Source organism: Diadema antillarum, unplaced genomic scaffold (genome assembly GCF_040938485.1).
Source record: "Diadema antillarum isolate AM-2024a unplaced genomic scaffold, OU_Dant_1.0 seq00001907_RagTag, whole genome shotgun sequence".
Taxonomy (NCBI): Eukaryota; Metazoa; Echinodermata; class Echinoidea; order Diadematoida; family Diadematidae; genus Diadema; species Diadema antillarum.
Genome location: NW_027272573.1, coordinates 1 through 14,318, shown reverse-complemented (window position 1 = coordinate 14,318; position 14,318 = coordinate 1). Strand labels below are relative to the sequence as shown.

The following is a 14,318-nucleotide window of genomic DNA, read 5'->3' as shown; positions in this document are numbered from 1 at the left end:
CACATGCTTAACAAGAAAAAAACAGCACCCATGAATTTCCAAAGTTTTGGAAATTCAACTTTGACCTGACCCCCCCCCCCCTTCTCGCAGCCCCACCCTGAAAAACATTCTGCTGCCCCTGCAACCATGGGGGAGTTGTCCTCTGCTGTACACAGCCATCTCACAGTTTGCAGAAATAACACACAAGAAAGTCCACAAAACGCAATCTTCAATTGTTTGAAGTAACCCTTTACTAGCACCAAAAACTGGACCAGAGTGTCACATAAACTCTATCAACATTTGTCAAACACATGAATGAGTCATGCGAGATCAATTTGGTTCATAAAGTCATTGTTCAAAATATATGCCAAATACTGTGGTAACTGATACAGAACCAATTAAATCAACACATGAAAATTCTACTCCAACCACTAATAATGCACATGCTTAATTAGGAAGTGATGAATATACTTCACAAGTTATTTTTCAGAACATTTATCTCTCGTACAGGTTCTCATGAAACTTTCCACCATTGCATAAATTATCATGTCATAGTAAACTCCACTCCATTAATGTGATTATTCCCACTTTCAAATCTGCATGAAAACAATGAAAACAATCTTTCAAGATAGAACAAGAACATGTACTACATCATAATATCTTATTTGGTACGATTAAAAAGCATGCAGGTCACACACAGTATATAGTAAAAACTTACATGTACTTTGTGCGATATAGATGGCCTGCCTTTGCAGCTCCCAAAACTAGATTATAATAGGGACTGTATCTTTATTTTTTTATTTTTTCTTTCAGATGCAACTTTCTCAACAATGGTACGACATACACACAACTGCGCTTTTAATAAATGATGAAACCTAACCACAAAACAATTCCCATGAACAGGCATGTTGGGTGGTGCTTTCACTAATTCAATGGATTGACAGATTGGAAAAACTCTACTCATTTCATGAAGTGGTCACCATCATGCAATATCTATTAATTGGTTATTTTTGGTAAATTTTGAATTAATTTGCATTTATACCACTGTAGATGAGGGTAGATTTCAGTTCAAAATCATATTTTTACTTTTAAGTACATGGCTCTGCTTCTGTTTTCTTTTTTAACCTTTCTTTTCAAATAAATACTTTATTTAAATAAGGAAAAGAAATTAAATGCAGGTAAAGGAACTCACCAGTTTTACTAACAATTGGTTATGTCATTGTAATAACACTTTGTTTCACCAATTAATCATTTGTACCCTTCATCAAAAAGTCTTCTCTTTTTGAGATATTGGAACAGTGTGTAACACGAAATATATTTCAAAGTGAAAACAAAAACTGGAGTTGATTTTTCTCATAAATAAATGTTTCAGCAACTCTGGCATAAATACATTCTACTGTTCACTTCAAAGTCCTGTGAGTGAATGGCAAGACAGTGCGAATCCTATCTCATGTTGCTGATGACCTCTGCAGTGAAGTCCTGGGATGTGGCATAACCGCCGAGATCGCGGGTTCGAACCTGTCGATTAGAAATGAGAATGATCCATGCATGAATGAATTTGAGTAGGTTGATGGGTGATGCACTGAAAGCCAGTTGTATGTGGTCGCCACAATTAAAACAATAATTTTAGGGTAACAACTTTTAAAGGCGCATAGTCCCGGTGGGTTAGAGGGCACTGTTGGATGATACTGCCGATCACTGTTAGCATGATACGAAGATTGCCGAATTTGAGCTGTCATCAAGAGTAAAGCGCGTAGGTGTTGCTAGGTAACATTGCCTTCGTTGTCTTCTCTGCGCATCACGCAGTCTGTAGTTATGCCAGGAAGCGTGCTCATGTGCTTCTTAGTATGACATCACAAAAGAAGTTTGCTAATGCTGCCATCCCCCTCAGCCGAATCATGAGCCAAACTGTGATCGGACCCACTGACTACAGTGGATCGGACTTCTGCGGACTCGGGAGAAACGGGCCACAGCGCAAGCGCAAAAGAGGAGTAGATAGCGTAGGTCTCTATAGGAAACTTGTGCCGTGGGCCCGCGTACGCCTTTGACTGAACCACCGGGACCATGTGCCTTTAACTAAAAGGTACAATATGTAGATGTTGCAGAGTTCAGCGTAGGTCTCTATAGGAAACTTGTGCCGTGGGCCTGCGTACGCATTTGACTGAACCACCGGGACCATGTGCCTTCAACTAAAAGGTACAATATGTAGATGTTGCAGAGTTCAGAGCAGCACTGCCCATACAAACCAAAAATATTTCAGAGACTGATTTGTCACTTTCAAGTCTTTTATGAATATCTGCTCATTCTACCTTCTCCTGTTGTCTCTCTCCTCCTCAAAACTTCCGTCTTACCCAGCTGAGTGTAATTGATACAAACAACTGGCAGATAAGCCTCTTCACATCTGGGACCTGTTTCATAAAACTTGTCATTAGTGACAACTGCCACATTTCTATAACAAATTTGCTCTCTGCCAATCAGATGCAAGGATTTCAGTAGCTTATCACATCTATGACAACTTGTCACTGATGACAAGTTTTATGAAACGGGCCCCCGGTCTACTATCATGTTTAGTCAGATGGCACGAATGGAAAGTGTATATTTTTTTCAGGATAATTCTGCTTCCTCTGCAAAATGGCATTGTCATGAATGAGACATGGACTTAAATTGTACACCCATTAATTGAGACCATATTTTGCAGAAAGAATACGATGAAAACATTAGTCAGGTACATAATAGCACTCCAATAATTGATAGGAAATTCTACATTTCTCACAATTTTTTTTGCTTCCTGACAAATGACATCGACATGAATAAAATTTTGACTTTAACTGAATACTTATTACAAGATACCAAATTTAGAACACTACATTTGATAGGGATACTAGTCAGGAGCGCAGTTGAGACTCCAATGGCCTGGTTAAGAATTAAATTGTCCACCTGAGCAAAATAAAAGAGCAGGAGAAGTACCGGTACCTGCCAGAAATTTGACACAGCACCTTGAATTCAGCTACAGTGCACTCCCGTTACAACGAACACGGTTATAACGAAATTTCGTTATAACGAGGTAAAACTTCTGGTCCCAAAATTATACACCATTAAAGTCTACGGTACAAAATTCGCTCATAACGAACACAGTTACAGCGAAATTTTCGTTATAATGAAGTCTTTTCCAAGCGCCACTGACAAAGAAAAACAAAAGAAATGTGCTCCTTTATAACGAAATGAGAATTGCTTTCGAAAATACGTAGCGGAACAAGCATTTATAGCGTCTCTGCACGGGCAAACGCTCCACATCACTTTGTGCTCGCTCCTTGTGTCATGCACAGTTTCTGAGGGGAACTTGCGTTTAATATTGTAATACAATAATCCCATCCCATTTCCCATAGCTTTCCAGTGTACGATGAGTATTCAGCAAACAGAATATGATATATATGTGTGGTTTCCTTGTTTTCATTATATATTGTATTTGTTCGGTTATAACGAAATTTCGTTATAACAAAAGAAAACTGCCGGTCCCGAGCATTTCGTTATAACGGGAGTGCACTGTATTAAATGCATGCACCATTGATTCTTGTGTTCTCTGCATTTACCGAAACACTTCCCCCTTGAGAAAAATTCTATGGGGCATGCAGAATTGTCAGAAATTTGCCATACTCTCACATGACGGACATAGACTGGAGGATCTTTGTTTGGTTTGTTAGATTTTTCACCATGAATATCATATGATGACTTACTTTTCCTGCTTTGATGACCCTCTCCACAGCATCAACAAGGGACTTAGCATAGACATCAAGGCTGAAATAAGAGCAGCAGATGAGACATACTTACTAAGCCTTACTCCTTTTTTTTCTTTCTTTTTCCACAGAAAGTGACATTATAGCTGTTAACAGACTTAAGACAGTCATGATAAAATAACGATTTTCATGATTATTGTCAACATCATTATCCTGGTGTTTCTACATCTATACAAGTACTATGATTTCAACAAGCAGCACTACTGCCACTACTACTACCACTACCACTACTACTACTACCACTACTACTACTACTACTACTACTACTACTACTACTACTACTACTACTACTACTACTACTACTACTACTACTACTACTACTACTACTACGACTACTACTTCTACTACTAGTACTACTACTACAACTACGACTACGAATACGACTCTAACGTTGATAATACTGCTCAATACAATAGCAAGGCCAATAACAATAATGCCAATACTAAAAATTAAAATCAACACTAGTAGACCTTCATCTTATCACTAGCTTTTTTTCTATGTTTCTGGTCACATGATATCAGGTCAACATACCGTAAAGTAATACTTTCACACTTACACAAAGAATTAGAGACACTACTGCTATTTATATTTTTAATCTAGAATAATGAAGTGTTCTTACTAATTGATGGGCTGCTACCATGCAATTACTTACATTTACATGTCTATTGCATGGCTGCGCACTAACCCATTTTTTCTACTGGTCAATCTGTCTGTCAGACCAGTAGGTATACCCAGTTTTTCCATTTTTTACTGGTCTATTCCTGAAAAGTTACTGGTCTGACAGCGATTTTAATGGTCCTGGACCATCGGACCAGTGCCAGTGTGCGGCACTGTCTAAATTGGTTCCTGGCCTAAAGAGAGTACAGTATTGCTTACTTGAGATGTTTGAGCATGTTTGCTGCACTGAGCAACATGGCGGTAGGGTTGGCGATGTTACGACCCACAGCCTGGGAGAAGGTGTGTCTTGCACCCTGGGGAAGATTGTGACATAAAGTAATGATGGTTGTAACAAGTCATTTTATGCTTCTTTGGACACCACATCCAGAGCTGTTACCACTCAACACTGCCACATCCAGTCTCTACAGATATATACTAGAATGGCATCAACTATCACTCCTCAAACATCTCAGCATACTGTTGATCACTTTCCTAACTTTTGTCACCACAGAATACACAGAGTGGATTAGAGTGCAATGAACTCCCCTTCAGTGATCCTCATCTCATGAATATACCACACAAAATAAATCCAATGAAAAATAACAGGCAAGTCATCTCTCACAGTGGATTTTTAGGCATCACAGCAAAGCTTTGTGTCAAATATTGTTCCTAACAACAAAAAAGTTTAATTGAAATAGCAGCAATGAAGGTATACACACTGAATTACAAGCACATAAATGATTTCAGCTGGAAGTAAAGTAGGTAAATTGAATGGCCTCTTGTTGGATGTGAAGGTTAAATAATATAAAGTTGAAAACATTATGTACTATGACCTTGTGTATTTTCTGATCCAACCCAGGTGAATACAGGGTATGTAACTAGATTGACTTTGAAAACAATCAAATTATGCAATCACCCACAGAAATTCACGTCTCATAAACACATGGAACAATCACAGACATACACACACATACACACACAAACACATACTCTTTCTCCCTCTCTATTGCCCACACAAAGAAAGACACACATTCTATCTTGCTTATACACAAACATGCACACACACACATTGGCACACAAGTTGGTGCCGTACTCACTGGTTCAAAGATTGCATAGTCCTTTGAGAAGTTCTCTCCTGGAACCACACCTGCCCCTCCCACCATGCCTGCAGCGAGGTTATCCACGATGTTGCCGTAGAGATTGGGCGTGACCATTACGTCGAACTGATGCGGGTTGGAGACCAGCTGCATGCAGGTGTTGTCAACAATCATGGATTCAAACTCAATCTTGGGGTACAGGGTGGAGACCTGCCGGCAGCTCTCCAGAAAGAGACCATCACTGAGTTTCCTGCAATCGTTATTTAGGGTAAAATGTGAGATTTTTTTTCATTTTCCTCTGATCCAGTTAAAGCATTGTAGCCATGAGACAAATGGGAAGAACCATTCTAGTTTCAGCTTATGACTGCATTAGGCCCTTGTCAACTGCCCACTGACTTCAAATTTTTCATTTTCTCCACCAACTACAGACTACCCATCTTATAGCAAAATTCTGGACTTGTCTTACACACATTTTAAAGATTAACATTACATTCACTGGTACTGTCCATGCCTTTCACTGAAAAAAACAACAAACAAGCAGTCAAAATCTAGAATGCCATTATTCTGAAATGCTGTATATGACCTGTATATGACATTGAACCATCCATGGGGCAACATAGTTTCATTCAATAGTATCCACAACTGTGTGAGGCATTACATGCTATAGCTGCATAGTGCACAAACTACCAAACAGCTCTATACACAGTATCTCCCTTACAACTAATGAATTTGCACTTCATCTAATAAAAAAGAACACTTGTAAATTGAAGTTCCACTAAATATGTCACCTGCAAAGGAATGGAGAATGTATGTAATGCAATATCATGACATATAACCATCATTGGGAAAAATATATTACATACACTGATTCCTTAATTTCTCGGATCACCTCAGTTTCCATTCACTCGTTGTTTGTTCATGTCACTTTCAAGCTGACCATTGAGAGAACAAGTGTATGGGAAAAGCATGTTATACGCAGTGCTCTGAATTTTGAACGGGCTTGAACGTACATGATGTTTGCTTTGTGTATGGCTGTGACCTTCTTCCTGCTGTGCTTGGTGGCATAGTCGAAGGCAAACTTTGCTATTCTCTCTGATTTGGCTCTGGTGATGATCTTCAAACACTCCACGACTCCCGGAACACTCTGCAATGAGATAGGGGAAACAAGACTCGTTCATTGACTGTCACTAAGTGCAGTATGTCCCCATTTGCAAAATATGGAGATCAACAGAGTCATCATGAGTGATGATAGTGTATTCATTACTCCATATGGCATTTATGTTGCAATGCTTTTGTTTGAGGTAGACTTGATATCTGTTAAATTAACAACAGCCTCGATGTTTTAGAAGTAACTACAAATGGTCAATTACTCATATCATGTTGGTGTCCATGTGCTGCATTGTATCTTTGGTGGCAGAAATTAGGCCATTCTGATACTGACATTTAAATTGTATCATTGCAAATAATTCTATTCTAGGCAAAATTTGGTCCTCAATCGTTGTAAACATACCTCGTGTTCGAGGGCACTGTACTCTCCCTCAGTCTGCTCCCTGATGACAACGAAGTCTAGATTGCTGTGCCTGGTCTTGAGTCCAGGGAGGGTACGGCAGCGCACAACATTGGCAAACAGGTCCAGCTCATTTCTAGATTTGGCAGATAGTCAAGCGAGACATAACAGTGGAATCAGACGAAAGAATACCACAATGCTTCATGACTGTGTGAGATTACATTTTAACAGATATGATGTTCCTTATATTCCTCCTTTAAGATTTCTGTGCAAGAACACTCAAGTGCGCTGCAATAAGCTGTGAAAGCAAAATTGATATACCTCCTTGCAGTGTGCTCACTACAACCAAACACACACTGACACACATACCAGTACGTACAAACACATCCTCGCATTGGGAGCACAGAATAAAACTCACTTGTGTAAATTCAGCAGACCTCGTAGCTACATGTGCACAAATGCGAAATACAGTCAACCCTGCCTGAGTCGAAGCTGTTTGGACTGAATAGCTTCAAGTTGGAGAAAATTTGACTTATGAGAGATTAAAATCAACAGAATATAAAGAGAAGAGGACTTTAAAAGACCTTTTACCTAGGCGATTATTCGACTTATGTGAGGTCGACTTACAGTAAGTAAGGTTGACTGTACAGCGTACTATTCCCTGGCCATGCCTCACCTGAGCTTCATGTTGAGGGTCTGGAGCTGCCCTACTCCCCCCTCAGGGGTGTGGATGATCCCCTTCAGGGCCACATGCGTTCTCTTCAGAGACTCCACCACCTCCTCAACATCAGCACTGCGGTTCTCCTGAATTTCACTGTGTGTTTAACATACAAAGGCACATCTCTCATTCCTGTCATGGAGTAAACTGGGAGGACGTGAAGTAATATTGGTGCACCAGCTCCACTAAATGCAGTTATTCCTGGGTTGTTTTTCTATGACATGTCCAGATTATTATCCACAAGGTCTTGTTCTTCTCACTTACTACTGTAGTAGAATGTTAACTGCCCCTAACTTCTAACACAGAAACAGTTCATTTCATTTACGGGATAAAAACATAGCCGTTGCCATGTCATTGAAAAAAAAAAAAAACCAATCTAATGGAAATATGGGTGGTTATTATGATACATCCTATGAATCTAAAGCTTAGGTTAATGAAATGCATACATTCTCAAAGTTTAACCATGTTACTTTATCATACAAGGCACAATCACTGCTATCTTTTGCAAGATGTATTGCACCAAAAATCCTGGCAATAATCCTATATCAAAAACCTTTGACACAATATTTCATTCAACATGTACAAAATAGAATCCTGAAGTCACACAACAAGGAACATTAATCAAACTCATGTCCCACAAAACTATACATTCAGAATCAACTTGAAAATCAAAAATTTGTAGACATCTTTTCAAGTCAAAAGTCAACCCAGTCTGTATTTTCATACCTGACATGCAGAAAGTACCAACCTGACAAAGATTTCCTCAAACTGCACTGGGATACCACCAGCCTTAAAGACTTCTTTGACAGACTGCATGAGTTCTGGTCCAACTCCATCGCCAGGAATCAAAGTCACAGTTCTCATCTCATCAGAACTGGCCTAATTGATTTAATACAAAAATCAACAAGGGAAAAAACAATCAACGAGACAAAAAACAAAAACACCAGACATTTATATCATCACTGTTATGTTTATCATGCAAAAAGGTAAAGGTCCAATAAAAGCAATGGGTGTTCACCTGAAAACACTTCTTATAAGATAAATGCAAGAAAGATTACTGCAGACTACTGCAGGAATGATATTGAGATTTGTTGACAAAAATTGGAAAACAAAACTTTCAGGTGATTTTGATGCATGAAAAATGCAAAATGTGTATAGACTTTGAGGGAAAAAAAAAATAAATTCAGATTTAAACCTACAGAATACCATGCTGTTAATGTCTAATTTGAGTATGTTTCCCTGGATTTCATTTGAGGTGTACCATAGCACTGTCCATTTTTCCCATGGTATATCAAATGAAACATGTTTAATCATCAGATATAGTCTAGGTTGACATAATTCTCAAAAGTTGTTGACCAAAGTTCAAAGACATGTATTTACATGATGTCTACATTTTTAAAACATATTCCTCTAAATCATCATGTCTCTTGCTGTATTTTAAACACACTTGTACATGTATGTATACAATTCGATATCCATGGGCATGCTAGACACTATGATGTACAGTGCAAACTCACCTGTTTCGTACAGGATGTAGTAGACAAACATCTGTGTATGCCATACTTGGGGGACTTTGTGACCTGGACAAGAACAAATACAAAATGCATGTAATAAATTAACTGCAACAAGAAAGTTGCCTCTCTTAAAAAAAGAAAAGAAAGATTACAAACAACCATAAATGTTGGAACATTTCATGGTGTAGACAGCTTTGTGCATTTCACCAAGATGTCATACCAGCATAACAAACTAGAAATGTCGCTATGGCGACTGGTATGCCTCCGCCATAATGCATGATTCTCCTAATAGGTCTAGATAGTACATGTGGACAATGTGTGATTACATTTTCACAAAATTGGCAAAATATTGAAATGACAAGTTTGTCACAAATGTGTTGAATGTTCACCTTCCTTGACCTAGGTTTAATTGGATGAATAGGAGAGCATGTATTTGGGATTTAAGGACTTTAACTTGACTTTGACCCATTCATATGTTTATTATGCATTGAGTAATTTTCAAGGTATGGAGAAAAAGTGCAATTTCTGTATTGAATTTTCATCTGGCCTTTGACCCTAAAATTCATAAGATAATCACTGTCAGGCAGAACATGCATAAATATGTAGTACATTTCAAGCCACTTCCGAGATATGGAGGAAAAAATTAGTTCAGCACTTTCACTTGATCTTTGACCTTTTGACCTTTGAGGCAAAAACAAAAGAAAAAAAACTTTTCAGAGAATCTCTATTAGGTTATACATGCATATGCCAAGTGTAAAAAAAAAAGATTATCCTGCTGGAACTGCATAAACATGGGGGAAATAGTAAAATTTTGAAGTGTTGCCCTTCATCTTTGACCCCTGACCTTTGACCCCATGAACTCTAAATTCTCTAGATAATCACTGCCAGTCAGTACATGTATATATACTATGTTCCATGAAGATACCTTGAACAATTTCCAAGGTACAGAGAAAAAAGGTGAAGTTTTGATATTTTTACTTGACCTTTTGACCTTTAACCTTTGACCTCATGACCCAAACTTTCACCAGAGAATCTTAATTGGGTAATACATGTATATACTAAGTTTCAAGAAAATATCTTCAGGCATTGAATAGATATGTTGGAAATAGTAAAATTCTATGTATTTGACCTTGACCTTTTGACCTTTGACCTTGAGCATGTGCACTCAAAAGTTGATAGGCACAACTTCTCCCCCAATACACATACATGCCAAGTTTCATTAGGAAACCTCAAAAGGTTTTGATAGTTACCCTGTCCACAAACTTCATTACAGACGGACGGAAGGACGGACGGAAGGACGGACGGACGGACGGATGGAAGGACGGACGGACGGACGGACAACCCGAAAACATAATGCCTCCGGCACCACTTCGTGGCGGAGGCATAAAAACATGTGCAAATGATTTTCTCTGAACCACATTTTCATGTATATATATGCTATAACTGGCAAACAAGTGAGCAGAATTCTTCAAACCCACAAGCCCACTTAGTTCTATCCTGGGAAATGTGTCTAAATGCCCAGGCAGCAAGAGGAAAACAAATTTTGTTATTAGCTGCTGGATGACTGCTAAAATTATAAACATGAAATTCATTTTCTTGCCAGAATGAAAAAAAAAAAAAGGTTTTTTTTTTCATTGCAAAAAAATTAATTGCGAAAAAAAAAACATTTTTTTTTGCAATATGTGTTGAGATATGACCTTAAAAAAAAATAGCACAGATAACTAAGATGTGAAAGCTTGCAGACATGGCATGTGAAAAGGCTACACAGTTTGACATTTCTAGAATTGTCTAGAGAGTGGAATTCTCTTCCAGAAGATGCAGTATCAGCATCAGCATGTTTTGAAAGCACCCTGGGCTTTATCTTTATCACTACCACTAGGTTAGGTGTTGTAGATGAGCACTGTAAGAATATTGCATTTGACTCTGAATAATTGCATAAAGTTCTTGGTCTTCAGTAGTGTAGCTTTCATCCCTCCCTGCCATGTATTTTGGTTTCATGATTTTACATAGGATAATATCACTTTGAAATGTAGAGCCGCAGGTTCTAAATTTATTTATTGGAAGGAGGGCCCCTCATTGCGACCAGCCAGAATGCGTAGCTTTGCAGATGTTAGGATTTAGTTACTCATACGGAAGGAAATTCAATATTAAATTTGATAAGCTTTAATAACTGAATCTCTTTTAATTTGAATACCGGTATGTAAAGATCTATATATGCTAATCAATTGCTAATAACTTGTAATGGGTAAAATTAGGTTTGTGAAATAGATCTACATTTTGTAGTCGTTTGGCTTTACTGTCCCAATTGATGAATTTTTATTCAGTCTAGTCTATTTCATACACTAAAATAAAGGTTGACACCGCCATGATATTACTCCGCTTCAATTACATGAAATAAGCGATTTGCAACCTATGGTGCACATGCACTAGCTGATCATCCCCTGTAAGCCTCAAAGGCACAACCCTGGGCACTCTGTTTCGAATCAGGGAAAGAAGATTTTTTTTTAAATGTCTTTTAAGACGATGGGAACAGACTGCATAAATGCCAAAGAAAAAACCAGCACCAAGGTTCGACCTCCCATGCCAAAATTCAACCGCATGCAAAAGCCCAGGTTTTACATGCAGCCGGAACTCAAAATTTGAACAGGGTTTAAATGGTCAAATTGTGGGCAGCGTGTTTTGGGTTTCTACATGTAGCAAGCCGTTGAATTCTGGATGGCCCTATGGTTGAATTTGGTGAATTATGGGTAGCTTGATTTATATTTTACAATCATTTTAGACCCTATTAGCTATATCATTGCATATGATAGGGTCTAGATTAGATAGCTAAATAGATCTAGATCTACTCTGACCTCTATCACTAGATTCTACTCTAGTCAAGTCTAGTTAAGCCAGCCTATCTATTAAAAAAAAAAAAACATTGTTGGTGAATTAGATATAGGGTAGCACACTTTTAGAGAGTCAGGACTCAGATGCCTGAATTAATTAGGTGATACGCTATCAGCGTATCACCTATTGTGATTGTCAAAATTTCTCTTTTTTTTTATTCTTCTTTCTTTCTGCCACATTTTGTGTCGTCAATATCTCAACAATGACATTACGGAATGACATGACATTTTCAGTCAACATGTCTCATAACAATATCTGGGCACAATAAGGTTTTCATGACAGTAACATATCTATGACGTCATCTAGGCGCCATTTTGTGATTTTCGGACCTTGTCACATGATCGATCATAACTTCATAACTAGATATCATTTCTGTATCATTTTCGGTGGACATAAAGTTCAGGTCAGGCTCTATCTTACTTTTTAACGCTAGTTACCAAGGTCATCATTACGCGCGCGTTTGCGCGCGTCAAAATTTTAAAAGCCTCAAAACAACTTCCCAATGGGAAATCTCGAAGTTTCAGACAATTTTAAGCGTTTTAAACATTTTCTCGCGTGCGCGTCCGTCCGCGCAATTTCGCGCGCAGAGGGCGTAACCAACATGAAAATGCAATTTTTTTGACTGATTTGGATTTCTGATACTTTGAGTAACAATATCCATTGATTTCCAATCGATTTTGACCTATAACAAAGGAATGCACTGGCGTCAAAGTTGAAATTCCGTGCGCGCATCTTTCTGCAAATATAGTGATAAAACATGTTTTTGTTTATGTCGCCATAGCTCTTTAAAACGTCTGGTGACCCTATATTTCTATTGCATATTACAAAAGCATATGAATTGGAAATAACGTTTCAAGTACCAACATTGCCAGGAAAACTCATGACGTCATCATATCATCATCTGAAATCAAAAAAGTGGAATTAATTTTTTTGAGGTACTGTTTCTGACATTCATTTACTCGTATCTCTGTTGTTTAAGCTCAATATTATCCCAAATTCAGATACTGTATGTTGTACTTTGAACATTTGCCTTTTAATTCCATGTCATGCTTTTGATATTTGATGACGTCATCATACCTTAAATTGAGATTAAAGGTAAAGACGCAAAATCGGACAAGTTTACGTGTATTGTCTATGGGAGGTGATTTTTTTTTAAAACCATGCATTGACTTAACAACGTTTAAGCACCTTTATCTCAGCTGATTTTGCTTCATTTCCTCTGAAACTTTAGTATGTTGTAGCTGAGACAATAAGCTGCAGTAATCATGCATTTTATTCTTTGAAATCTTCTCATCAGATTGACAATTTTGCAGTTTAAAACTGAAAATGAAAATGGAATGTGGACAAAACGATTCCTCATGTATCTTTCACATACATAAGTTTACGTTCCCTACGTATGGCCGAGTGGATAAAGGCGACGTCTCAGAGACTTGAGGTTGCGGGTTCGAACCCCACAAGATCACGAAACAAAATACTAAGCTATTTTACTTTTTTTTTCTTCAATATTGTATTACAAGTACATATTCGTCCATGTAGAAATCACGTTCGCATATAAACGCACCTATACACACACAGACACACACACACGCCATATCCCTCTTTTTTGTGTGTTGGAGACAACATTGCTTCGACTGCAGCAAAATTTTGCAGGTTGACTTTGTCAAACCGATCATAGTATGTAATGACGACGACTGAGGTGTTGTACTTTGAACAATTGTCTTTCAAGACGATGTCATTGTTTTGTAATTTGATGACGTCATTACACTGAAAATTGTGATTAAAGGCAAGGTATCAAAACCAGCCGATTATAGGTTTTATGTCTGCGGGACGTGTTTTTCCCAAGTTGCCAGAAATGGCATAGCGACCTCAGTCGTTACAAGGCCGCTTTTCCGTCTAGCAATGCAATAGATGTTCACACGGCCACGTTAGTTGAGTGGGCATTGACTTTCCCCCTGTTATATCTATACATTGTTGTTGTTTTTTTTGTCTTACCATTTCCGTTCATGACCCGTGGCCGAGTGGTTACAGAAACGGTTTCGCATGCACGCTCAATATAACTTCAAGGTGCCTATATCACATTCTTTTCTTGTCGATCACAGATGACCGTCATCTGATGACCACAAGCGTATCACCTAACTCGTCCTCAATGTGACGAGTTTTCAT

General features: G+C 38.2%; 1 protein-coding gene across 1 annotated transcript; it reads right to left on the bottom strand.

Annotated features, from left to right (window-relative positions):
• Positions 1–1,422: 1,422 nt before the first annotated feature.
• Positions 1,423–9,334, bottom strand: LOC139713121 (isocitrate dehydrogenase [NAD] subunit beta, mitochondrial-like). Its single transcript, XM_071624875.1, has 9 exons — positions 9,270–9,334; positions 8,501–8,631; positions 7,711–7,848; positions 7,038–7,170; positions 6,538–6,671; positions 5,528–5,777; positions 4,650–4,744; positions 3,714–3,774; positions 1,423–1,497 (listed from the first exon to the last, which is right to left on the bottom strand). The coding sequence occupies exons 2-9, from the start codon at positions 8,614–8,616 to the stop codon at positions 1,423–1,425; spliced, it is 1,002 nt and encodes a 333-aa protein (XP_071480976.1). The 5' UTR covers positions 8,617–8,631; positions 9,270–9,334.
• Between the last annotated feature and the right edge of the window lie 4,984 nt (positions 9,335–14,318).